Source organism: Symphalangus syndactylus, chromosome 24 (genome assembly GCF_028878055.3).
Source record: "Symphalangus syndactylus isolate Jambi chromosome 24, NHGRI_mSymSyn1-v2.1_pri, whole genome shotgun sequence".
In the NCBI taxonomy this organism is placed as follows: domain Eukaryota; kingdom Metazoa; phylum Chordata; class Mammalia; order Primates; family Hylobatidae; genus Symphalangus; species Symphalangus syndactylus.
The window spans coordinates 10,301,654-10,325,335 of record NC_072446.2 but is presented as its reverse complement, the minus strand read 5'-3'; the positions used below and the strand labels follow the sequence as shown (position 1 = coordinate 10,325,335).

Sequence of the window (23,682 nt, the reverse complement as noted above, 5' to 3'; positions counted from 1 at the left end):
AGCTTCTGATGCAGTTGGACTTAACCTTATTTGGCTAAAGGATCAAAACCAGTGTTCAATAAAGGTCACTCTTGATTCCATCCCATTGCCACCAAAACACAGTGCATTTAAGGGCAAAGGCCTGAGCGGCCAGTCGTACGTGCCTCACTCGTGACGGGCTGCAGACGGTGACAAGGAAAGACAGCTGTGCACATCCCCCTTTTTAAAAAAGGTCATCGTTGTGAATGGCATATGACTTGTTTGTTTGATTCTAAATTTATACAAAATCTGTAAAAATAACCATTAAGCTTTTACAATGACAGGAATATTAAGGCTTGATGTTTTTCCTCAACAATTGGCAGAAAGCGTGTTTCAGTGAGCACAGACGGAGCAATCCAGGGAGGTCTGGGAAGGAGGAATGGGGCCTGGCCTGGCAACGTCCTTGACGGCTCTCCATCGTCGTGGGGTTGGTGTTTGAGAGGTAGCTGTGGCCCGGGGCCGGCTGCCATTCCCGCGTCTCCTCGCAGAGGCCTGGACCTGCGCCTGGGGCTGGCAAAGCCCCCTGCTCTCACTGCCACCGCCGCCTCCATCTTCCTCCACTCTCTGGTGGGGCTGGGCACAGGCAGGGCATGGTCCCATGATGGCTCAGCCCCATGGGGCCCCGGGACACTGTGTCCAGGATGGGCACCACTGCCGTGGGTGACTGTGGAAGTGAAGTCAGTTCAGCTGATCAGCATCGAGCATTCAGTTCTCCCTCACGTTTCAAGTGCTTGTAGCCACCTGTGACCCATAGGGACTACACTGGACAGATGACATTTCCAGTGCCATAGGAGAGTCTACAGCTTAGCTCTGGAGCTGTGAGATGTTGAGTCTTTGTTTTAGTTTTGTTTTTTGCAAAAGAAACGAGATTGTGGCCTGGTGGCCAGCTGGGTGTCAGTGGGGCGAGGGCTTCTAGGCATCCGGGTGATACATGGGCTGAGTTTGCAAAATGGATGTGTCAAGGCTGAAATGCTAGCCAAGAAGCGTTGCCCACGCAAGGCTTGGACACGCAGGGAGTGATGAGGTGTCCGAGAGGCCCTGACCGGTCACTCCTGCCCCAGGGCTTAGAAGGTGCTGGGTGAAGAGAGCTGCGCCCCTGTCCCTTAGCCCCGCCCCTCCCCCTCAGTGCCACACGGAGGCGCAGGCATCTCACACCAGGTTCTCCCTGGGTCCGTTCATGTCACAGCAGGCTTTGTCTTGCTCTGCATGATTTCATGTTCCTATCCTCCAGCCTTGATCCGGGGGACCTTCTGTTCTTTAATTTCCACAGAGAGCTAATTCTGTCCTTAAACTTTGTGACTCTGATGCTTGTAGGTGACACTTGTTTCCCTTCCTGGTGCCCTGGCAACCTCACAGTGTTATGGTGGCATCTTTCCAAGCGTTTGAGTGGCCAGGTTAGGCCCTGCCAGGTCGCCGACTGCTCTGGGGAAGGAGAAGTCCTGCAGGGATGTGACAGTGGCTTTGGTTTGCTCCTTGGCCGGCCCCAGCCTGACCTAGTTCTGCTCTGCACTGTGGTTGGGCTCACGTGTTAGCCTTGACCTTGAGCAGATGGCAGGTGCTCTTCAGTACACGATGCCGCACCGGGAACTTCGCTTGGCCCTGGAAGCTGGTTTGATGTGCGCGTCGGCTTGAGCGAGTGCGGGGATGGATGAGCTTGCCTCTTGGCTCAGGCACTGAAGATCTTCCTGTGGGTCCTCTGGGGTCACTTGCTCTGTGGTTGTGCTGGATGTGACCTCTTGTGGGGCAGAACCAGGCCTGTGGAACCCATTCCCTGTGGCTGCCCTGGCACCTTGGCTTATGATTGCTGCCCCCACGCCCAGCTGCCTCCCTGTGAAGCTCAGCGGGACCGCGGGGACTGAGGGACTGCAGGACTGTAGCTCCCCGGCCATGCCTGACCACAGTGTGATCCCTACGGGAATGAGTTTGGAAGTCTCTGCCAGTGGCTTTGACCTGTCAGGAGGAGGAGCACTCTTCCGAGTGGAAGTGTTGGATGTGTTGGATGGGGTCCTCATGGTCCGTCCTTTCTTTCTTTCTTTCTTTCTTTCTTTTTTCTTTTCTTTTTTTTTTTTTTTTGGAGCCGGAGTCTCGCTCTGTCACCCAGGCTGGAGTGCAGTGGTGCGGTCTCAGCTCACTGCAACCTCCTCCTCAGGTTCAAGCTATTCTCCTGCCTCAGCCTCCCTAGTAGCTGGGACTACAGGCACCTGCCACCACGCCCGGCTAATTTTTTTATTTTTAGTAGAGATGGAGTTTCACCATATTGGCTAGACTGGTCTCGAACTCCTGACCTTGTGATCCTCCCACCTCGGCCTCCCAAAGTGCTGGAATTACAGGTGTGAGCCACCGCGCCCGGACCCTTAGGGTCCTTTCTAAGACAGAACCCCATCCTTGTTAATGGTGGGAACGTTTTCCCTTTCAGCAAAATGCCACATAAGGCTCTGTGCACAGTTGTTTATTTGTTAGTGCTGCTTGCTGATGTATTTTTAAATTATGAAATAAAACTTATATTTTCTTTCTTTTTTTTTTTTTTTTTTTTTTTCGAGACAGGGTCTCGCTCTGTTGCCCAGGCTGGAGTGCAATGGCTAAATCTTGGCTCATTGCAACCTCTGCCTCTCAGGTTCAGGAGATTCCCCCACCTCAGCCTCCTGGGTAGCTGAGATTAAAAGTGCGTGCCACCATGCCTGGCTAATTTTTGTATTTTTTGGTAGAGATGGGGTTTCACCATGTTGGCCAGGCTGATCTCGAACTCCTGACTTCAGGTGATCTGTCCACCTTGGCCTCCCAAAGTGCGGAGACTATAGGCATGAGCCATCGTGCCTGGGCAGAACTATATAAACTTGGAATTGATATTTAACCTCAGAAGTGATTTTCGAATCATCTTGTGATCAGTGCACTCTCTGTGTCCAGCATATCCGGGGTGCCCTGCCTGTTTCTGATGGACAGAGTAACGACATGTAATTGAACTTCCAGCAGGTCACCTGTGGTGGTCAGTACCGGATCCCCAGTCTCATTCACCGACTTCCTGAACTGTCAGATCTGCTTTATTTATTTATTTATTTTTTAAGAGACAGGGTCTTGTTCTGTTGCCCTGCCTGGAGTGCAGTGGAGTAATCATAGCTCACTGCAGCCTCCAACTCCTGGGGTCAAGCAGTCCTTCTGCCTTAGTTTCCTAAGTAGCTAGGACTTACAGGCACGTGCCACTGTGCCCAGCTAATTTATTTTATTTTATTTTTTTGTACAGACAGTATATCACTGTGTTGCTCAGGCTGGTCTCAAACTCCTGGGCTCAAGCCATGTGCCACCTCGGGTTCCCAAGGTATTGGGATTATAGATGTGAGCCACCGTGCAGGGCCCACATCTGAGAAAAACATAAAGATGGGTTTGTAAGACTTGAGTCCAGGTCTTCATACCAGTGGTAGGACATTTTGAGATCTTGGTGGGACGAGGACAGCACCTTTAAGAAAGTGTGCTGGGGTCCTTTTCAAGGGACTGGTGAGTTCCCTGGGCTAGGGGAACTGAGACTCGCTGGGGCCTGCAGGGATGGCGTCCTTGGGGCCAAGGAAGTGCCCCCCCCCCCAAAAAAAAAAGAAACTCTCACTGGAGAAGGACAAAGGGCAAGACGCCAGCAGAGATGCCCAGCACAGACTCAGGCCCCAGGGTTTTTCTCTAGAAGTAGAAAAGGGAGAAGTTGACCAGAAAGAGCTCATTAAAACAGACAGAAAACCCCAGCAAAGTTTGTTCCTGAAATACTCTCTCTGGGGATTGTTTTCTGAGTGCAAAGTGAGATCTGTGCATGGAAGAACATATTCAGGAAATCAACTCTGCCTTCCTAATGCTTTTTCTTAAACATTTAACTTTCTGTATATTCCTCAACTTTGATAGAGTACTCAATTATGAAGCCTAACTTTTGCTTTTTCAAATTATTTTTACTTTTTAAATTTTTATTTATTTATTAATAAAATAAACAGCCTCTGTTGCCCAGGCTGGAGTGCAGTGGCGCGATCTCGGCTCACTGCAACCTCCGCCTCCTGGGTTCAAGCAATTCTCCTGCCTCAGCCTCCCGAGTAGCTGGGATTACAGGTGCCTGCCACCACGCCTGGCTGATTTTTGTATTTATAGTAGAGACAGGGTTTCACCATGTTGTCCAGGCTAGTCTCTGAACCCTTGACCTCAAGTGATCCACCGGCTTCGGTCTCCCAACATTCTGGGATTACAGGCGTGAGCCACCACACCCTGCCTGCCCCCATGACTTTTCCCAAATTAATGTTTTATTGTTTTCTTACATAACTGTAGATAATGCTTTTAATTTTATTTATTTTAATTATTTATTTATTTATTTCGAGACAGAGTCTCACTTTGTCACCCAGGCTGGAGTGCCGTGGCACGATCTCAGCTCACTGCAATCTCTGCCTCCCGAGTTCAAGAGATTCTCCTGCCTCACCCTCCCAAGTAGCTGGGACTACAGGCGTGCACCACCACGCCTGTATAATGTTTGTATTTTTAGTAGAGACAGGGTTTCACCATGTTGGCCAGGCTGGTCCCAAGCTCCTGGCTTCAAGTGATCCACCCACCTCGGCCTCCCAAAGTGCTGGGATTACAGGCATGAGCCACCATGCCCAGCCAATAATGCTTTTTAGAAACAACTCTTCTTATAGGGGTGAATTATTGGTCTGTTATTCATTGATTGATCTTACGTTATAAATGCTGCCTCTCGTTTACTTTTTGAAATTATGTTTGTGATGTGATAATTTATTTTACTAATTTGCTTACATGTAATTTAGATTGATTTTAGGATGGTGAATGGGTATTTTAAAAATGTTTTTAAACCATGAAACTTCTGGAAGCTAAGTATGCCAAAATTTTTTTCCCTTTAGATCTTCAGTGTCTATTGGATTTTTCCAAGAGAAAGTTTGTAAAATTCCTTACACTGTAGATGTGGATCAGATACGATGATTCAGTAGAAGAGCACGTCAGGGGCAGTGGAGGCTGGCTGCTGAAGGATGAACGGAGAGGAAGAATTCTTTGATGCCGTCACAGGTGAGTTGAAAGAGAACCAACTAGGGACGTACCGGAAGGGTGAACGTCCCTAGATTCAGACGTTGGACCTGGCGTCTGGGGTGTAAAGATGCTCAGTAAAGCAGTGTGTGGGTGAGCGTTCACGATCCCAAACGCGGACTGTTCAGCAAAACCTAACGTCCATCTCAGAGGTAGGAAAAGCCTTGGCTTTGGCTGACAGGGTTTAAGTCTCCCGAGGAGTTTCCTGGGGTGTGGATATTTTCATTTGTCTCCTGAGATAGCCGTCCTCTTCTCCTATTTCTGCTTCATGAGGAGAACGTTCTAGATGTGATGGCCCTGTCTTGCCTGGCACTGCTTGACGCATCCCATCAGACAGCAAAGCCCTGGCTCCGTAGCGCGCTCACAGCCGCAGAGTGCAGTTATTTTTCTGTTTCGCACGCTAGTTTAAAGTGGCGGCATGCAGCCTGTGTTCCGAATGAAATCCTGTGGCCTAATTGAAAAGAATGTGTTTTGGCATCCAGTCACTCAAAAAAAGAAGAAAATGAAGACTGTGTTGCAGGGCTCATGGGCATGTGATGGGGCTGCTAGAGGAAAGGGCAGGCGGGGCTGGCAGCTTGGCCTCTCAGAGCTGCCCCTTCTCCTGGCACAGGGAAGAGCCTGAAACCCTTCGAGCTCGTGTCTTGTCAGGTCCTCATGTTCATTCTCCATTCTTCTGTGCCTCGGAGTCAGCATCTGGAATTCCGCTTGTCTTTTCTGGAAAGGACCATTGCTGGTGGGAAGGGGCATCAGGAGATTCTCCTGGATGTTCCCTTGTCCTTAGGTGTCGGGATCAGAAAGGAGTGGCTTTGGAAATGTGGCCGCAGGCCAGGAATTAGTGACGATCTTTAGAAGCACTTCTGCAGCTACTGCCACTCAAGGATCTGTCAGGGTCTCTGTGGCCATGCCCCAAGGACACGTCGATGGCTCCGTTGGCACCTCCAGCCTGTGGCCCTGCCGGAGTGGGTGTGTCAGGAGGGTCTCTGTGGCCACACCCCGAGGACGTTGATGGCTCTGGTGGCGCCTCCGGTTCGTGGCCCTGCTGGAACGGGCTGATTGTCCCGAGGCTGTGCTGCTCCTGTACCTGTGCTGGCAGCCCAAGATGGTTGACTTACTCTTATCTAAAACCCCAGGAGAAGGGGATGCTGTGCTCCTTACCGGCTTCAAAGGCTCAATTTCTAAGTCATTTTCCATGATTTCGTAGCTGAATTATCTGCAGCGTGTTTTCCTTGGATGCACTCTTAGAGGAGGGTCCGTGGAGCTTGCACCTCATCCGTGGTGGTTCTGTGTTCTCTGCTGAATCCCACACAGCGGAGGGGTTGTCAGGCCCTCACACCCTCGGGCTGCCCTCTAGTGGGATGCCACGTCTGTCACAGAGAGCGCAGCCTTGAGGTCCCTCCTCTCCTGGGAGTCTCATAGGATGTCCTTTTTGTCTGGGGTCTTGGTGTGACTGATACTTTCCCAAATGCCTCTGGGTGTTTTGTTGTTGCTGTTGTTGTTGTTGTTTTTTGAGCCAGAGTCTTGCTTTGTTGCCCAGGCTGGAGTGCAGTGGCATGATCTCAGCTCACTGCAACCTCCTCCTCACGGGTTCAAGCAGTTCTCCTGCCTCAGCCTCCTGAGGAGCTAGGATTACAGACGCCCACCACCACTCCTGGCTAATTTTTGTATTTTTAGTAGAGACGGGGTTTCACCATGTTGGCCAGGCTGGTCTCGAACTCCTGACCTCAGGTGATCCACCTGCCTTGGCCTCCCAAAGTGCTGGGATTACAGGTGTCAGCCACTGCACCTGGCCACCTCTGAGCTTTTTGAGTCAGTTTGCTGTGACTTCCCAGGGTCCCCAGCTGTATGTGATGTGGTGCTCAGATGGACTCCACTGTTCTAGGAGCCACAGGGTGTGTGGGGCTGTGGGGCGCTGCTCTTGCATGGCAAGGTCTGTCCATGTGTCCCCAAGGGTGAGGTGGAAGGGACAGACATCTAGGTGACAAGAATTTTCCCCCTCAGTTCTTGGGCTTCAAAACAAATAATGGAAGGAAAAAACCACTTCATCTCTTCATGCGATGAAATACCCATGCTAGAGGTAGACTCTCGACTCCTTCACCGCCTATAATACTCATCGGACTTTGTAACTCTAATTTCAAAAGTATGTAAACTAAGCAGTTATTAAATGAGTGACTTCATTAGGCATTTAATTTGTCTTAAGAATCAGTGCCATTCAAAGGAAAGGTTTGGAGGACATGAATAGTGTGTATGGGATTAAGGGCTATGACCGCAGAGGGGCTAATACAAGAGGGGGTTTCCGAGGGAGCCGTTGATAGGAGATCTCAGCTTCCTCCTTTGCTCATCTGTATTTTCTGTTTTTCTACAATAAATGCATGTGGTGTCTTAGAATGTTATTAGGCCATCCGTCTAGTGTTGGCTGAGTCGGAGGCTGCAGTGGCTGCCAGGTCTTAGAATGTTACTAGGCCGTCCGTGTAGTGTTGGCTGAGTCAGAGGCTGCGGTGGCTGCCCGGGATGTGCTGCTTTATTCTTCTGGGTGGGGGCAGGTCCTGCCCTGCAGAATTCCCTTAAGTAGGGAATGTTTTCAAGATAACTTCAGAGTGAGAAGTTAGAGATGTTGCTTTTGGGACAGAGAGCAAAACATGAGAGATGGCAGGGTATTTCAGAAACCGTGGGCCATTTCAGGATTCCTTTTTAACCCATCCTCTCAAAATCACGATGTCATCCACCCCAGCCCTGCCTTTATGGATGGACTCTGCCGTGTGGAGGGGCAGGACACAGCAGCTTTGCTTTGTTCTCGTGGAGCCTGTAGCAGACTCGTCTGCGTGTGGGGTCTGACTGCAGTTGTCTGCCTGACCCTCCCGGGCCTGTGCCCCTCAGGTGGAACCCTCAGACCCTGGCAGCATTGGGTGGTTGCCGGCTCCCGCAGGCCCAGAGCCCCCACGGAATTGACTCATCGTGGGGCCCCAACCCCCACTCCATCTGGCTCTGGAGCAGAACTTGGCCCTTCCAGCGACTCAGACTGACAGGAGTTGAAGGGAGACGTATGTTCCTGTTCCCTAGTCGCCCTTTCTGTCCTGGGGAAGGGCCCACCCCACCAGGGCAGCGGCCGGCCGTTCTTCTCCAGGACTTTTGCTCCAGGAGTGCGTGCATGGCTGGATCTCACTCTCATTCTAAAGAGCTCCTTCTCCAGAGTCCCCCTTCATCCGGAGTCCACTCCAAGTCCAGCCACGTGCATGGCATTTCCATGATTGTTCCCTAGCTGGGTACAGTTTAGTGGTGCCTTTGCGTGCTGCGATGGTCTCCCTTGAAACATTGTCGTCAGCAGGCGTGTTTCAGACCAAGACTCAGACCTTGGTCACAAGCCCTGAGCCACAACGGGCGCGTCGCAGCCTTGGGATGGGTTTGAATCCGATAGAAGTGTCCCAGCCAGAGCATGTACGTCGCAGATTAAAATGATGAAAGGGTTCCTTCTGGAAGACGAAACTCCTGGCCTGGGACTGGACCTCAAATCACAAGCGTGGGACGAGCCTGGGCACTGGAGCTCACTGGGAGCACGTTCTTAGGAGGGAAGCTCCCTGGCGTGCTGCTGTTCTCTCTGCACCCTGTCTACTTCTGGGGAACCAGAGTTAATTCTTCCAAATGTGTCCATTCACACAACTTAGTGCTTTAGTCATCTGCTTGCATAGTCAGAATTCTTGGAGGTAGGCTTTGAAAAAATCTTTCAGGTCCAGCGAAAATTACCATTTTCTTGTCTCGCACAGGCTTTGATTCTGATAACTCTTCTGGGGAATTTTCAGAGGCAAATCAGAAAGTCACGGGAATGATTGACTTGGACACCAGCAAAAATAATAGGATTGGGAAAATTGGGGAGAGGCCTTCTCAAGAGAATGGAATTCAGAAACACAGGTATGTTCTCTCACGTCTGTTGTTTCTAAAATGTGTCTGTAATCACCCCAAAAATACTCTGCAGGGTACCCCTCAGCCCCCACGAGCATTGAGCTGGAGTGGCACCCCCACAGCTGCCTGGCCTCCCCGTCCGGACAGCCTCCTGTGTCTGGCCAGCAAGGGTTCTGATAGACTCCATGCCTCTCTTGGCTCCTGGAATCAGCAGATGGCAATTTTTTGAGCAGTGCCTTTCCCCATCTAAGAAATGCCTCTGTTCCCCTCCCTGCCCTCAGGAGTTGCTGTGAGAGGATTTGGGGTGATACAGGCTTTGATAGGGCCTGGCAAACAGTACATGGCGTTTTGATCATCAGACCTCTTGCTGATTTCCTACAAATCTGTCTGTTCTTCCATGGGCGGCCAAGTTCATCCTCTGTCTCATCGGAGTTCTATTGCAGTGTGTTCAGCTCTGACCCCTACAGGACAAGAAGGGTTTAATTTGCTTGATGTAGCAAGACCTGGTTCCCTTTCCTCCTCCACCACGTTCGCTTTCATGTAGGTAGAGTCTGATGACAGTGGCCATCACAAGAAATCTTCAGTCCTTGGCTGGTCGTGGTGGCTCATGCCTGTAATCCCAGCACTTTGGGAGGCTGAGACGGGTGGATCACTTGAGCCCAGGAGTTGGAGACCAGCCTGGGCAACATGGCAAGACCCACTGCTGCAAAAAAATTAAAATAATTAGCTGGGCACAATGGTGCACGCCTCTGGTCCCAGCTACTTGGGAGGCTGAGTCAGGAGGATCCCTTGAGCCCAGAAGTTCGAGGCTATGGTGAGCTACGATGGTGCCGCTGCACTCTAGTGTGGGCAACCGGGCAACACCCTGGCTCAAAAAAAAACAGGGAAGAAGCCTTCAGTCTTTGTTGATAGAAGCACGAGCCCGGCGCAGTGGCTCATGCCTGTAATCCCAGTCCTTTGGAAGGCCGAGGCGGGTGGATCATGAGGTCAGGAGATCGAGACCATCCTGGCCAACATGGAGAAACCCCATCTCTACTAAAATACAAAAAATTATCTGGGCGTGGTTGTGCGCATCTGTAGTCCCGGCTACTCGGGAGGCTGAGGCAGGGGAATCACTTGAACCTGGGAGGCAGAGGTTGCAGTGAGCCGAGATCACGCCACTGCATTCCAGCCTGGGTAACAGAGCGAGACTCCATCTCAAAAAAAAAAAAAAAAGGGCACAAAGGCAGGACAAGTGTCGGGTGGGGCAGGCAGTGGCCCTGGAGCTGGTGGCATTGTGTTGCGGGCTCCAGGCACAGCCGCTTATGTGTGTCTCAGCTCCGGGGAGCTGCTCCAGCCTGCCCTCAGGCTCTCCTTTGAGCTGTAGGCCCACACACCTGCTTGGTGGGTGCACTCGGGCGCCCATATTTGCATCTCACCTGTTGTTTGTTCATTCTCTCACCCTGCAGATATGGGAGCCCCCAGCACCGCTCCTGCATTCCCCGTTTTCTAGCCCTGATTCTGTGGTCGCTTTAAATGCTGTTGGGTCCCTCAGTTCTTCCATCTCCTCTGCCACATGCCCGTCTACCCAACCACCCTTGTTTCCAGAGTGGCCTCTGCATCCCTGCCTTTTATTCCTGCGGTTGTGCAGAGGCATTTGTGTATATGTGTATTTATTGTGTTTGAGACGGAGTCTCACTCTGTCACCCAGGCTGGAGTTCAGTGGTGCGACCTCAGAAACCTTTGCCTCCCAGGTTCAGGTGATTCTCTTGCCTCAGCCTCCTGAGTTGCTGGGATTACAGGCATGCGCCACCATGCCTGGCTAATTTTTGTATTTTTAGTAGAGACAGAGTTTCGCCGTGTTGGCCAGGCTAGTCTCGAGCTCCTCAAGTGATCCACCTGCCTCGGCCTCCCAAAGTATTGTGATTACAGGTAGGAGCCACCATGCCCAGCCCAGAGGCACTTTTCAAAAGACAGATCTGGACCCCCCCACCCCGTCACCCTCTGCCTAAAACTCAGGCAGGATGACATGGCTGGCCTCACACTCCTGGTCCTACAGAACTGTGAATGGCGCCCTGTTATACTAGAAGAAATGACCCAGCTTGGACAGTGCACCATGTGGTCACTCACCTCTTGGGATGAAAGCCAGCACCCTTACCTGTGCCCTCAGGCCTGGCCCTGAGCCCTGTTGCTTCCTGTCCCAGCCGCAGGGGCCTCTTTGAGGTCCTCGGGTGCATCAGCTCCCTCTGCTCCCTTGGCCTGGGGCCTCTTTTCTCCTCTTTCATGTCCGTAGTTCCTATGCATCCCATCTCCATGCAGGGTCGTATCCTTGGGGGATGTGACCTGACCTTCTGCAGAGCCATGTTCCCCTCCTGGTAGCACCCCCGAATCACAAAGTATTCACTGAATGCGTGCACAGACGATGGCGGAGCAGAGTGGGTGCTGGCTTCCGGCAGCCCGGGCCTGGCACTCAGCAGATGTTCGTTTTCTTTTCCACCCTGCCTCATAGCTGCTGTGTCCTCTCCCTCCTGCCCTCTGACACCAGTAGCGCGTGCCCTGACCCAGCTGCCCTGATGTGGCATTCCCGGGGCATAGCTCGGGAGCAGAGCAGACAAGAGCTTGCGCTGTCATCACTCTGGAGGTCAGAGTGTCGGTGTCAAGGTTCTGCTGGGTGTGAGGCAAAACGCCCCTCAAAGCAGCTTCCATGACATGGGAGTTCAGCAGGAGAGCCCTGGGGTGTCCCTGGAGGGCTGTGAGCAGCAGGGAGCCCCGGGCCCCTACTCTGCAGCACCTTCTTTGCACCCTGCTCTGTGGTGTCCTGTGTGGGTCTGGCACCCCTCTCCCCAAATCCGAGTTTATGTCTCTGTTCAGGCGCTCCCCTCCTAGATGGAGACAGTGTCTCATTCCAGCTCCACGTTCCTGGTGGGGAGACCAGGGCCCTGGGTCAGTGGTCGGGGTCGATGAGTGGTGAGCAGTGGTGGGGGTGAGAGTCTCCTGGTGCAAGCGTGAGGGCATGGGCTCCCCCTTGCAGCCGACTGGAAGATTACCTGGAAAGAAATGCTCCTCAGGAGAGCAAGCACGTGTTTAAAGGGCGGAAAAGCTTTTAATTCGGGTCACTCTTGGTGCCCTCGTGGCCTGACCTCTGACTGTGGTCTGGCCGCTGCCCCAGGGACCCAGCAGGAGCCCCCAGAAGGCTGTGGGCTCTGCAGGCAGAGGGACTCCTCCAGCTGCCACCCTGTCCCCCAGCTCTGGGAGGAAACAACAGCAGGGCCACTGCGGGACCAAGACTGCAGTCATCTTTGTTGTCATGACCATTCCCAGGAGGCCCTGGGAACATGGGTGTGGAAGGCCTCTAGGCAGCAGTCGTGCCCTGTGTGTCCCCAGGCATGCCAGAATGCAGAAATGCCAATGTTTAGGTGTAGAAATTAAAGAGAAATGGTCATTGAGCACAGCCGCCTTGAGTGGTCAGAGTCCCGTGTTGAATTCACCCACACGCACCCCTTTTGTGCTTCGCAGGACATCGCTGCCGGCTCCCATGTTCAGCAGAAGCGACTTCAGCGTGTGGACCATCCTGAAGAAGTGTGTTGGCCTGGTGAGTCCGGGGGCCCATGTTCACACATGGGGCTGCACCACTGACTCCTTGGAAGGTATTGCAGTGCTGGTGGTTTAAGAAAATGCACTCCTGCCGGGTGCGGCGGCTCACGCCTGTAATCCCAGCACTTTGGGGGGTCGAGGTGGGTGGATCACCTGAGGTCAGGAGTTCGAGACCAGCCTGGCCAACATGGAGAAACCCCATCTCTACTAAAAATACAAAATGAGCCGGGCATGGTGGTGCATGCCTATAACCCCAGCTACTCAGGAGGCTGAGGCAGGAGAATTGCTTGAACCCAGGAGGCGGAGGTTGCAGTGAGCCGAGATCATGCCATTGCACTCCAGGCTGGGTGATAAGAGTGAGATTCCATCTCAAAAAAAAAAAAAAAAAAGAAAAAATGCACTCATGTTTAAACAGCATGAGATTAAGACAATAAAACAGGAAAAGAACAAGCAAGTCAGGGGAAGAGGTGTTCTATAGGTGAAACGGGACATAAGAACCATCCGGCAGGCACCCATCCAGCCCTGTGTCCTGCGTGAGGTGGGGGGGCGCTTCTGGGGCACCCTCCCCGGTCACACATGCTGAGCTGCAGGAGGGATGTCAGCCTTTGTCAGGTGCTCAGGGTTTGGAACAGAAAAACCAGCTGGGAATGAGCGCCCAGAAGTTATAGACTTTCCCTTTCATGATCTTTCCTGACTGTGAGAACCCAAGCTGTGCCTCACAGGGGCGGGGAGTGTGCCGTGCCTTCTGTACCGTACTGGTTCCTGGGCCAGCGCTTGATGACTGAAAGCTCAAATGGCCTGGGAATACGCGTCACTCTTGCTCAGACCATGTCTTCTAGCGCTGGTGATTTTTTGCCCTTATCTGTTGTAGTCCTTTTTTTTCCCAGAGGGAACTTCACTTTTTCTCAACTTTTTATTTTGAAATAATTTTAGACTTACCGAAAATCACAAAATAGCACAGAGCATTCCTGTAGACACCACCCAGCTCCCCTGATGCTGGCATCTCTCGGAATGACCATAGGTCAGTGACCAAAGCAAGAAATGCATCTTAGCTCCACATGTCACTGGTATTTCCTCAGTGTCCCCAATGTCCTTTCCTGTCCCAGGACCCTCATGGCATTTGGGCTCCTCCACTTGGTGGCGGCTGCTCTGGTCTGTTACTTAGTGGACTTTTCCTTAATTTGGGTTTGTCCGATGTTTTCTTCTTAGAATGAGGTTCTGTATTTTTGGCACACACAGAACTGAGGTACCCTTGCCAGGGCCATGTCTGAGGGTCTCTGTGATATCCACGTGTCTTGTTAGTGGGACTGTGAACCTGACCACTTGGTCAAGTGTCTCCACTGCAAAGTTGCTGCGTTTCTCTTTGTAATCAATGTTTTGGGGAAGACACTTGGATTCTGCTTGCTAATTGTAGCATCCATTGGTGGGTTTTACTGAAATCATTCTAATGGGGATTTTCTATTCTCGTTCTTTCTTCTACCTTTATTAATCGGAATTGTTCTGTAAAGGAGAGCTGTCCCTTCTCCCCTAATTATATATTTATTCAGTTATTTATTTGTATTAGTATGGACTCATGAGCATGTATTTTATTCTGTGAGTTGAATTCCAGTATAGTCCTTATTTACGTAATTGCTCAAAGTGTTCTACCTTTGGTGTTGAGAGTTCTTCTAGGTTGGTTTTCCCCCTTCTGCTGAACCCCCATCCTTTTCTGAACACTTATTTCAGGCACTAAAGGATGCTCTAGTCCAGCTTATATTTTCCCTGCCTTAACCCTGGAATCAGCCACTTCCCCAGGGAGCCCATTCACTGGGTAATGGTGTTTAGAAACCACAGCCCGGTCCTGGGTGAGCTTATTGCTGCTGAGGTATCATTGCCTGCAGGCCCTCTCGGCAGACGGCACTGGAAGATACTAGTGTGCTAATGCTCATGCATACACATCTGTATTTCTGTATATATCTGTATGTTTCTTTTAAAATAAACCATTTGAGATTTTTTTTCTCTTTCAGTAGTGTTTTTTGTACATTTTTGACTATATGGATAATTCAGGTCTTGATAAAAATATCTGTCTTGGTAGAGATGAGGAATGTCTTTTGTGAACTTGACAAACCACCTAATTTTGACTCTTTTAAATTCTAAGACAGGCTGGATGTGGTAGTAGCTCATGCCCTCAGGAAAGCTGAGGGAAGAAGATCGCTTGAGGCCAGGAGCTTGAGACCAGGGCCTGGGCAACATAGTGAGACCCCAGCTCTAAAAAAATTGAAAAGATTAGCCAGGTGTGGTGGCATATGTCTGTAGTCCCAGTTACTTGGGAGGCTGAGACAGGAGGATGGCTTCAGCCCAGGAGTTTGAGGCTGCAGTGAACCGTGATTTCACCACTGTGCTCCAGCCTAGATGACAGAGGGAAGCCTTGTCCCTTAAAAAAAAAAAAAAGATTCTAGGACCAAAAGCATCTTTTTCAACAACATGAAATGATGTAAATTGCATTCCCTAGGTGAGGGTTGTGGAGAGATTGAGGTGAGAGTTCCGTGTGGGCACGTAGGACTGGCAAGTGTAGTGGAAAGGCACTGGGAGGGGCCTTGCAGGGTGGCTCCACCTCTCACACTTCACTTCGGAACGCTCCCCTTTGGAGGCTTTGGTGGCACTCCACTCTTTTTACTACTTCTCAGCTTGTATTGAAAAAACACAAGCACACTTGGCAACGTGGACAGTCCCAACACAGACAGACGCAGACAGACAGAGGTGAGCTCATGTCCCCATAGCTGGATCCACAGTGATTGGCTGTGGCTCGTTCTGGATCTGCAGTGATTGGCCATGGCTCGTTCTGGATCCGCGGTGATTGGCTGTGGCTCATTTTGGATCTGCAGTGATTGGCCATGGCTCGTTCTGGATCTGCAGTGATTAGCTGTGGCTTGTTCTGGATCTGCAGTGATTAGCTGTGGCTCATTCTGGATCTGCAGTGATTGGCCGTGGCTCGTTCTGGATCCGTGGTGATTGGCTGTGGCTCATTTTGGATCTGCAGTGATTGGCCATGGCTCGTTCTGGATCTGCAGTGATTAGCTGTGGCTCGTTCTGGATCTGCAGTGATTAGCTGTGGCTCGTTCTGTTTGGTCCACACCCCCCTGCTTCTCTCCTCCCTCGTATTTTGAAGCAAATTCCAGACATTTTTTGTTTGTAAATATTTCTTACGTATATTTAAAGGATAAGGATTCTTTTTTTAATGTGACCATGATATTATTATTATACTTTAGAAAATAACTTTAGAAAGTTATTTAATATCATCAGATAATCTATGTTCAAATGTCCAGTGGTCTCATGTGTTGCCCTCTGGTGTTTGCAGTCCTGTGTGTGGACCTTGTTTGTGTCCCTCTGTCAGGAAGCCTTTTTGTTGCTCTTTTTCTGAATTTAAAAGCTATGGGCAGGCCAGGCATGCGGTGGCTCACGCCTATAATCACTGTCAGAGGCTGAGGCGAGAGGATCGCTCGAGGCCACGGGTTCAGAACCAGCCCGGGCAACAAAGTGAGATCCCATCTCTGCAAAAAAGAATTAGCTGGGCATGGTGGCGCATGCCTGGGCTCCCAGCTACTCGGGTGGCTGATGTAGGAGGATCACTTGAGCCTGGGAGGTTGAGGCTGCAGTGACCGGTGATCACATTACTACACTCCAGCCTGGGTGACAGAGTGAGACCCTGTCTCTAACAAACAAACAAAGCTGTGGGTGCTCAGAGCCTGGGTCCATTAACTCACTAGGAGTTGCTAGTTGGAGCTGTGCCAACATGATCACCCTTTATTGATTGCCAGGGATATTTCTGTGGTGAGAGGGTCCCCTTCCTTTGCTGTAAATGCAGTTTGTGTAGGAAAGTCAGGACCAGTGAGTGATTCTTCCTCTCTATTGAAGTTTTCACATAATGTATTCATTCACTGGCATCATCCAGTGTGACTTGTGTATCCAGCTAGTTTGTCTTTTGTTTACCTCCTCGCATTTAACCTATTGATGTCTTCCAGTCCACAAATTGTTGTATCTTTGGTCAGTGAGAGTCTCTTCAAGGTGGCCCGGAGTCCTTTACAAAAGGAGCTTCAGGCCTATCCTGTGCATTTATTGTCTGGGGTCTGGAATCATCTACTTGTCCAGGGAGAGAAGGAGAATTCAGGACCACAGCCGGGCTCTCAGGAGGCCACCGGGGTAGTCGTATTTCGAGGTCTGTTCCTACAGCTAGGAACTGTGTTTTTGTTTGTTTCAGTGATGCTTCAAATTTGGGGCAACAGGCTCCACCTAACCTCTGCGGCCTCATGTCTGCATCTCTTTTCTCCCTCACTGACAGTCCCAGTTTTCTGCAGCCCTGGCGAGGATAGATTTAGACCAGCACGCAGTTGTGACTCACTCACTTTGCCCCACATACCTGTGGGACCAGCTCTGCTGCCGACGGTGTCTTTGCTGAGGCAGCACATGTCTGTGGCTCCTGCAGTTGCCACTTGTCTTTGTCTTCAGGGCATATCTCAAATGCCTGCGGTGTTGTTTTTTTTGTTTTTTTGTTTTTTGTTTTTTTGAGGGAGTCTCACTCTGTCGCCCAGGCTAGAGTGCAGTGGTGCGATCTTAGCCAACCGCTGCCTCCTGGGTTCAAGCGATTCTCCTGCCTCAGCCTCCCAAGTAGCTGGGACTACAGATGCCTGCCACCATGCCCGGCTAATTTTTTTTTTTTGTATTTTTAGTAGTTACAGGGTTTCACCTTATTGGCCAGGCTGGTCTCAAACTCCTGACCTTGTGATCCGCCCACCTCAGCCTCCCAAAGTATTGGGATTACAAGCGTGAGCCACCATGTCCGGCCAAATGCCTGCATTTTAAAACCACCTGGGTGCTTCTACTCTGGGTGATCGTGCCACCAAGGGAATGACATAGGTTCGTTTGTTTCATTTTTAATATTGAGAGATGACTTTTTAAAATTTAATTTTCTTTTTAAATTATGGGTCCTGCGTCAAATTTATCAAGCAAGGTATATTCCAGGAGAGTCAGCTTCCTGTCCCTGTTCCCTCATAGTGCTCTCTGCTTTCCCCACAGGTGACCAGGAGCCAAGTTTAGGGCACATCTTTCATGCGTCACACAGCTGATTCTGTATGTACCTTCTCCCCACTTCTTTACATAAATGAGAGGCTTTCTCCACCTTTTAAAATTCGATAATATATCCGTAGCAACATGCAGTGACTTCTTAATCTATTTATTTATTTATTATTTCTTTTTAGAGACTGAGTCTCGCTCTGTCACCCAGTCTGGAGTGCAGTGGCAGGATCATGGCTCACTGTAACCTCAACCTGGGCTTAAGTGAACCTCCCACATGAGCCTCTACAGGGACTACAAGAACCCACCACCATGTCCAGCTACTTTTTTTTTTTTTTTTTTTTTTTTTTTTTTGAGACGGAGTCTCACTTTTGCCCAGGCTGGAGTGCAGTGGTGTGATCTCGGCTCACTGCAAGCTCCGCCTCCTGGGTTCACGCCATTCTCCTGCCTCAGCCTCCCGAGTAGCTGGGACTACAGGCGCCCGCCACCACACCTGGCTAATTTTTTGTATTTTTAGTAGAGACGGGTTTTCACCGTGTTAGCCAGGATGGTCTCGATCTCCTGACCTTGTGATCCGCCCACCTCGGCCTCCCAAAGTGCTGGGATTACAGGCGTGTGCCACCGTGCCTGGCTGCTACTTTTAAAAATTTTTTTGGCAGTGGCTCACGCCTGTAATCCTAGCACTTTGGGAGGCTGAGGCAGGCGGATCACGAAGTCAGGAGTTGGAGACCAGTCTGGCCAACATAGTGAAACCCTGTCTCCACTAAAAATACAAAAAATTAGCTGGGTGTGGTGGTGCATGCCTGTAATCCCAGCTACTTGGGAGGCTGAGGCAGGAGAATCGCTTGAACCCAGGAGGCGGAGAGGTTGCAGTGAGCTGAGACCGCACCACTGCACTGCTGCCCAGGTGACAGTGTGAGACTCCAACTTAAAAAAAAAAAAAATGTTTTTTTGTAAAGACGGGGTCTCACTTTGTTGCCCAGGCTGGTCTTAAACTCCTGGCCTCAAGTGATCCTCCCCACCTTGGCCCCCCAAAGTGTTGGGATTACAGGCATGAGCCATCTCGCCTGGCCGACTTCTGAATCTTTTAATGGCGTGGCGCTCCCTCACATGGCTGCCCCCTAGCTCATTGGACTGGCGCCCTGTTGTTGGACATATGGGTCATTTCTGGTCTTTCTTGGATCCAGCTGTGCTGCAGCAAAGAGCCCTGCATGTGTGTTTGGCCGAGGCTCTGTGGGGTAGGTTCCTAGAAGTGGGGCTGCTGGGTCAGGGGCAAATACCCGTAGAGTTTGCTGGAAGCAGCCCAGTCCGCTCTGTGGGGCTGCATTACTGTGCATTTCCACAGCAGCCGGGGGGCGTTCCCTGGGTGGGAGCTGCACGCAGTTGCGATACCATCTCTCCTCTCCTGACCAAGCAGCGTCTCCCCTATGCTCAGGGCCGCCACCGGCTGCACTTCTTCCTGGCCTCCCTGGCCCCATCTCTGGCCGCTGTGGACTGTGGCCTGTTCTAGTTCACCAGGCGTTTAGAGCACAGGAGGCTGTTGATCCTGGTCTGGAATATAAATTGCAAACGCTCCCCCATCTGTCTGCTTTTCTGCTCATTTCAGGGCTTCCTTCTTTCTCTGCCACGTGATCCTGCAGTGCTGAGCTCTGATCACGAGGGTCACATCTCTTCCTGCTTTCCTCAGCAGCCACATTCCCTTGTGCAGTCTTGGCCACACCCATGTGCCCAGGCTGCCTCAGTTGGAATCCAGTTCTAGCCCCTCCTAAGCCCACAGCCCCCGCGTGTCCAGTGCCATCTGGGGCCTGCTTGCCCCTGCAGCAGCCTGAGCCGCAGGCTCTGTGCGTCTGCCCTGTGCTGTCAGCCTCGGTCCCTGCACTCGTTCTTGACCCAGCGTCTAAGCAGAGCCCCCCTGCCAGCACGGACGCTGAGTTTTGGGAACCTTGCGGCCCAGGCAGAGTGCGTCCTTGTGGTGCTGTGCACACCCTGCCCACCCTCCGTCCACCCTGCGCACGCAGTGCCCATGGTGTCCTGAGGGCTTGGTGGGGGCCGTCTTAGTCCCTGCAGATGAGGAGCCTGAGAGGCTCAGCAGCTCGTGTATGTGTCAGTTGGGAACCCACAGCAAGTGGATCCCAAAGCCTGCCCTGTCCCTGTTGCCACCAGCACCTCCTCCTCCACTCCCTCCTGGCCTTTCTGGTCCTCTCCTTGTCCCTCTTGGCCTCTCTGGTCCTCTCCTTGTCCCTCTCTGGTCTCTCTGGTCCTCTCCTTCTCTGCTTGTCCCTCTCCCTCTCCCTCTGCTTCGGCAACCCCAGACCTTGCTCCTTCCTGAAGAGCTTGCCCTGAGGTGACAGCTGTGCTTCCCTGGAATGCCTGCCGCCCTTGGGATCCCTTTCCTGGAAGCCTGGCAGGAAGACTGGCCCCTGTGGGCACTCGTCCCCTTGGCACCTTCCCAGCTTCCCCCACTAAGCCATGCGCCCGCTCTGTGCTGCCCAGGGCCTGGGAGGAGACACCTGAGGCTCCTTTGCCAACTCGGAAGGCCTTAGGGGAAAGCCGCATGGAGCCCTGTTGTGGGAGGCCTCATTTGCCAGGTTCAGGCATGTCCGGGGCATCCTGGAGGGATGGGAAGACAGGGACTATTTTTAATGGCGCGGGTGGCTCTGCTTGGGACCACTACTCTGTTTTTTTGTTTTTGAGACGGAGTCTGGCTCTGTCTCCCAGGCTGGAGGGCAATAGCACAATCTCGGCTCACCGCAACCTTCACCTCCTGGGTTCAAGCAATTCTCCTGCTTCAGCCTCCTGAGTAGCTGGGATTACAGGTGTGCGCCACCATGCACAGCTAATTTTTGTATTTTTAGTATAGACAGGGTTTCACCATGTTGGCCAGGCTGGTCTTGAACTCCTGACCTCAAGGGATCCGCCCGCCTCGGCCTCCCAGGATGCTTGGATTATAGGTGTGAGCCACCGTGCCCAGCCTGGGACCACTGCTCTGGAAGTGGGGTGGAGAAGATGTGGAGTCGGGGAGGGGGCGCAGGTGGGCCCAGGAGCCCCTGTGAAAGTCTCTGTGTCTGGAATGCGGCGGTGGGCTGGGGAGGCAGAGAGGATTCAGGGGTGTCACGCCAGAGACCTCTGCAGGCTCAGCACAGATTGTGTGTTAGGTCTGATGGCAGCTGAGGCTCACAGGGCAGGGCTGATGGGGCAGGGAGTGGCTCACCCATGGGGGGTTTGAAGATCTGGTTCAACCCCAGAGTCTGCGGCTCCATGAAGGGATGCTCAGAGCAGGGGCATCAGGCAGCCCAGCGGTGTCAGGAAGGCAGCAGTAACCAGCGAGTCTTCCCCATCTTTCCAGGAGCTGTCCAAGATCACGATGCCAATCGCTTTCAACGAGCCTCTGAGCTTCCTGCAGCGGATCACGGAGTACATGGAGCACGTGTACCTCATCCACAGGGCCTCCTGCCAGCCCCAGCCCCTGGAGAGGATGCAGGTGGGCCTTAGGAGTGCCAGGCGGGAGTTTGTCATGAAAGTGACACCCCTTGCATATCTGGCCACACAGTCTTGGGGCCCCAGGCATATGTGAGGACTCGCACAGCTCCCCACAGTGTTCAGTGCCATCCTGACTTGGTGGCCGTGGCATTTGTCCTGTCACCACAGGTATGTGGTGACAGAACTTGCAGGAAATGCCATTGAGCTCTCAGTGGCCCCAAGAGCTCCCTGCTGCCACCTCCTGCCGGGAGTCTCCGCCTCTTAGAGCTGAAGGTGGTGGTGGGCTCTGCCCTTGGGCTCCTCTTGAGTCCTGTTGCACCACCGTGCCCCATGTGTGTGCATGTGTGTGACTGTGGGCTGGGCACGCACGGTGGCTCATTCCTGTAATCCCAACACTTTGGGAGGCTGAGGCAGATGAATTGCCCCTGGAGGTTGAGACCAGCTGAGGCAACACAGTGAGACCGCATCTCTACAACAATTTTTTTTAAACTTAGCCAGGTGCAGTGGTGCGTGCCTGCAATGCCAGCTACTTGAGAGGCTGATGAGAGAGGATCGCTTGTGCCCAGGAGCTAGAGGCTACAGTGAGCCACGATTATGCCACTGCACTCCAGCTTGGGTGACAGAGTGAGACCCTGTGTCTTAAAAAATAACAAAATATAAGTGTGTGACTGTAGTTGCACATAACGTGTGTCCCTGTGCGCGTGTGTGCACATGCCTCTGTGAATGCGTGCTTGGGGTGTGCGTGTTGAGTGTGTGGCCTTGTGTGTGCATGTGAGACAGAGTGGCTGACATTGCTGCAGCGTCTGCCAGGAAGGGCCCGGCTCCGGGGGTGGAAGGCAGCACCCAGTTCCCTCTTTCTGTGCTGTCGGGGGAGTGGCGGGTGATGAAGGGTGTTGCCTGGAAGTCCTATAATCTCAGACACACTGCTCGGGGAAAATTGAAAAATCACACGGAACAAATAGTGACAGAAACCAGGTGCCCACCGCCCTCCACGAGAGGCCATCTCCTCTAGCGCGTGTCCTAACTGAAGCTGTTCCTGCCCGCCCTGTGGATTATTTACAGTCTGTGGCTGCTTTTGCTGTTTCGGCTGTGGCTTCCCAGTGGGAGAGGACCGGCAAACCATTTAATCCACTCTTGGGAGAGACGTACGAATTAATCAGGTAAGGGGGAAAAGGCCCATCGTAAATACCTTGTAAGTGGAACTCACTGGATGACAGATGAGTTTGATTCTTTCACTAGCATTGATTCCTCTGCTCTGAGAATAAACTGTTTGAATTAAGAGCTCACTAAAGCGTTTGGATGCTGTAGGCGAGATGTTTCACACACATGGGGTGTTGTGCTAACAGTGCCCCGGCGTCTGAGTGAGTGTAAAGCACTGGCAGTGAGATATTTTCGTGTGTTTGACACCAGCGTGGAGATAGCGCGTACCGTAGACGCTTCCGTGTGCGTGTGCAGCCTCTGTGAAGTGTGTAGGATTGTTGTGAGCTTCGCCGAAAATGGAAACAGGTACTAATGAGCAAAACTAGGCTGTTTTACCAAAGCATTTAGTGAATGCTATTGAAAAAGCAGGTAAATCCAAACAGGAATGATTGCAAAGAGGAGTTTCACTCCCAAGGCCACGTTTGCCACCAAAGCCTCCCCAGAGTTTTAGGAAGGGTCAGATGGCTCTGGCCAAGGGAGAGTTAACCAGACCACGCCTCATCTCCAGACATCCCTGAAACTTCTTCCTATGGAACTTTCTTCTAGGCAGCGTTGCTGTCCCTTCCTAGAGTCTCCCCAGCTTCCCTCCTGTGTCTGGTGGCCTTCACCTCACGGACCTGAGAATGACTCCAAGTCCCAGAACTCTGACCCCAGAGGTCCAGCCGGGCCCCACATCATGTTGTTTGTGGCTGGGCCTCTGGAAGGACTGGTTGAGGTTCTCTTCACCCACCTGGTTGCTCTGGGGACTGCTGTGGTTATTCACAGAATCATCCTGGGATTCTGCCCAGGTGACAGTGCCCACCCAAACCAACAAATGAAGTCAAAAGCAGGCCAGACCATGGCATGTATGTGGCAGTGTGGTAATTCCTCAGCCATCGAGCAGCCTGGCTGGGGCTCCGGGGAGCTGTGGATGAGAGAGATGTATGTGGCTTCCTTCTGGGCCATTTGGTGATGTCTAAAATGATTTTTATTCCACTGCCCGTGGACCCCGTCATTCTCTTGTAGATGCATGTAAGTGCCCATTTGCAGATGCGTAGGGACAGTCAGCAGAGCACAGTTCAGCTACTGTCTCTGTGACAGGGCTAAGCTACGGTTCTGAAGGAGGGAGGGGCAGGGCACTCTCGCTGCACCCTTCACTCTCCTGACTGTTGAGGTAGCCCAGCACACAGAGCTCACCGCGCCTGCCTGGGGAGAAGGAGCTTGCTGGAGGGGCACCCTTCACTCTTCCGACTGTCGAGGTAGCCCAGCACGCAGAGCTCACTCTGTCTGGGGAGAAGGAGCTTGCTGGTGGGACGCCCTTCACTGTTCCGACTGTCGGTGGAGCCCAGCACACACAGCTCGCTCCGCCTGCCTGGGGAGAAGGAGCTGGAGGGGCGTGGGTGGTTATCTAGACAAGTCTGCTGTGCAGAATGCAAG

At 52.0% G+C, this 23,682-nt stretch overlaps 1 protein-coding gene across 5 annotated transcripts in view; it reads left to right on the top strand.

Moving 5' to 3' along the window:
• OSBPL2 (oxysterol binding protein like 2) overlaps window positions 1–23,682 on the top strand; it is a 52,129-nt gene that overhangs the window by 7,571 nt on the left and 20,876 nt on the right. For 3 of the 5 annotated variants that reach the window (XM_055265468.2, XM_055265465.2, XM_063634035.1), the window contains exons 2-6: window positions 4,890–5,052; window positions 8,829–8,973; window positions 12,460–12,535; window positions 20,933–21,067; window positions 22,129–22,226. In XM_055265468.2, the coding sequence (XP_055121443.1) occupies window positions 5,016–5,052; window positions 8,829–8,973; window positions 12,460–12,535; window positions 20,933–21,067; window positions 22,129–22,226 (491 nt within the window). In that variant the 5' untranslated portion in view covers window positions 4,890–5,015. The remainder of the gene's footprint in view (window positions 1–4,889; window positions 5,053–8,828; window positions 8,974–12,459; window positions 12,536–20,932; window positions 21,068–22,128; window positions 22,227–23,682) is intronic. The other 2 variants (XM_055265467.2, XM_063634036.1) reach the window with 1 other exon arrangement.